The 2,135-nt window shown below is 48.2% G+C and overlaps 1 protein-coding gene across 1 annotated transcript; it reads right to left on the reverse strand.

Moving 5' to 3' along the window:
- Nucleotides 1–746: 746 nt before the first annotated feature.
- Nucleotides 747–2,129, reverse strand: LOC103585253 (necdin). Its single transcript, XM_008566160.1, has one exon. It carries the CDS (start codon nt 1,980–1,982, stop codon nt 1,332–1,334), a length of 651 nt encoding a protein of 216 aa, XP_008564382.1. The 5' UTR covers nt 1,983–2,129; the 3' UTR covers nt 747–1,331.
- Between the last annotated feature and the right edge of the window lie 6 nt (nt 2,130–2,135).

Genomic DNA, 2,135 nt, shown 5'->3' on the forward strand with positions numbered 1-2,135 from the left:
TTTCTCAAAAGTACTGTGAGAATTAGTTAGGAAAATAAAATGCCTAGCCTGTGTGTGTCATGTGCACATGTGCCATGAGAGCCAGTGTGAATGTTGGGAGTGGGGAGGGGAGAGTACAGCTCCAACACGTAATTTTTAGAAATAAACTAAGAGGCAGGAAACAGGGGGAAGTTGTAGGCAGGTGGGGATAAATATGGGCTCTGGATTCATTCTGCCTGGGTTCTAGTCCTAGCTCCATTTCTTAATAAGCTTTATGATCTGTGGAAAGTTTATTATCCACTTTATTTCCTCTATGGCACAGACGTAGTAAGTGTCAGCCTCATCTCATAGAGCTGTTGTGAAGCTTAAATAAAAAGAGAAAATGCATATAAAGGGCTTAGTACAGTGTCTCACTCTTTAAGTGCCCGCAAAAGCTAAATATTAATTAGGATAAAATGTAGAAAACAGAGGGGAGGAAATTACACCTAATATTACCAGTTGTTATTTCCATGTGATGTGATTATGGGCAATTTTGCTTTTTTGTTTTGATACTTTTCTATATTCGTCAAAGTCTTTGAAGTGAACATGAGTTACCATTTAAAAAATAAAACTATAAACTTCACACATTTCTGAGTAATCATGGGAAGTGATTTTCCCAACCTTCAGGTGAAAGTTAAAACATCTGTACATTTTGTAAAATGGAGAATTCTTTGTCTCATCCCCAACCATACTACTTTGTCAAAAGATAAAGTACACTTTTCCAAAAATGATTGTATCACAAGAATCTTTAATGTTTACTTTAAAGTTTACTCATGGTGGGGTTGTATATGTGTTTAGTAAAGAGTGCCAAGGGCCCACACTGAGACCATTCCAGTTCAGATCAGTTCACTCCACACAGACGGTTCCTGCACCCAGCGAGGTCATAAAGAGAGGCAGGGGTCTTGTCTTTTCTCTTGGTCAGGCCAGCTTTGCTGGTGAGTTCTTCCAAACTCTCCAGGAACGGTCTGCCTCAATACACATCATCCGTCCCATATAAAAGAATAAGATGGAAAATTTCTCAATGTATTTCATAAGTTTAGCACATCTCTGGTACAAAAATTCAAGAAAGGAAGCACAAAAGCGAAAGCACCAAATGAGTGTACTTATAAACAAACATGCATAAATCCTAAACACTACTCAATAGTACCCAAATGAATACAACATTGCGTTAAAAGGTATAAAAGCACTGTACTGAAAACTTAAAAGTTACACGTGAAATACTGCACTGTAAATCCTGAATACTCTAATGACCCACCCCACCCTTCCACAGCCCTGAAGAGGGTCAGAAACCATTAATCTGCCTCCAGAACTTGCTAGTCCTCGGAGACACTGCTGCGGGGGCAGTGGGCAGTGGGATTAGCCTCCCGCAGTGCTCTGGCCTCCTCCAGAGCTTCTCTGTATCTGGAAGGCCAGGCCTGGGGGTCCTTCTTAAAGACCCTGGCCAGGAACTCCATGATTTGCATCTTGCTGATTTCGCGGCTGGCCCGGGCGCCCCAGAAGAACTCGTACTCAGGAGGCTCCACGTAGGGCACGCGCTGATACTTCAGGTAGTTCTGCTGGACGAACTCTTCGGTGATGAGCTTTCTCACATCCCCGAATGTGGAGTGCTTCTTCCAGGGCCGCAGCCCCAGGATGCGCAGCACATTCCAGACGGCACTCTCTCGGGCCCCGCGGCCCTTCACGTAGATGAGGCTCAGGATCATGAGCAGGAGGCCTGTCATGGGCATGCGGTTGCTCAGAGCCACCCTGTCCAGCTCCTCGGGCGCCAGCGCTTTGACCAGCGCAAACTCCATCGTGTGGAGGCTGGTCAGCCTCAGGTGCAGCCCGAACACCCGGGCGAGGATGAGGCTAGTGCGCCTGAGGATGCTTCTGCACCACTTCTTGTAGCTGCCGATGACATCCCTCACCATGTCTGGAAACCAGATGATCATCCTCTTCTGGTCCTTGACCAGCACGTACCACATGAGCTCGTGCGCCTTCTGCACCAGCTGGGCCGGGGCGGGCGGCGCAGGGCCCGGCTGGGCCGCGCTCGGGGACGGGTGGGCGCGGCCCTCCTCCGCGGCCTGCTGCAGGGCCTTGGGGTCGTCCTCGTCGCTCGGGGCCTGGGGCGGCGGCGC

This window comes from Galeopterus variegatus, unplaced genomic scaffold, assembly GCF_000696425.1.
Source record: "Galeopterus variegatus unplaced genomic scaffold, G_variegatus-3.0.2 Scaffold226, whole genome shotgun sequence".
Lineage (NCBI taxonomy): Eukaryota > Metazoa > Chordata > Mammalia > Dermoptera > Cynocephalidae > Galeopterus > Galeopterus variegatus.

Bases quoted from the DNA above. Each gene is read 5' to 3' on its own strand.
- LOC103585253 (XM_008566160.1), bottom strand. From the start codon at position 1,982: ATGTGGTACGTGCTGGTCAAGGACCAGAAGAGGATGATCATCTGGTTT.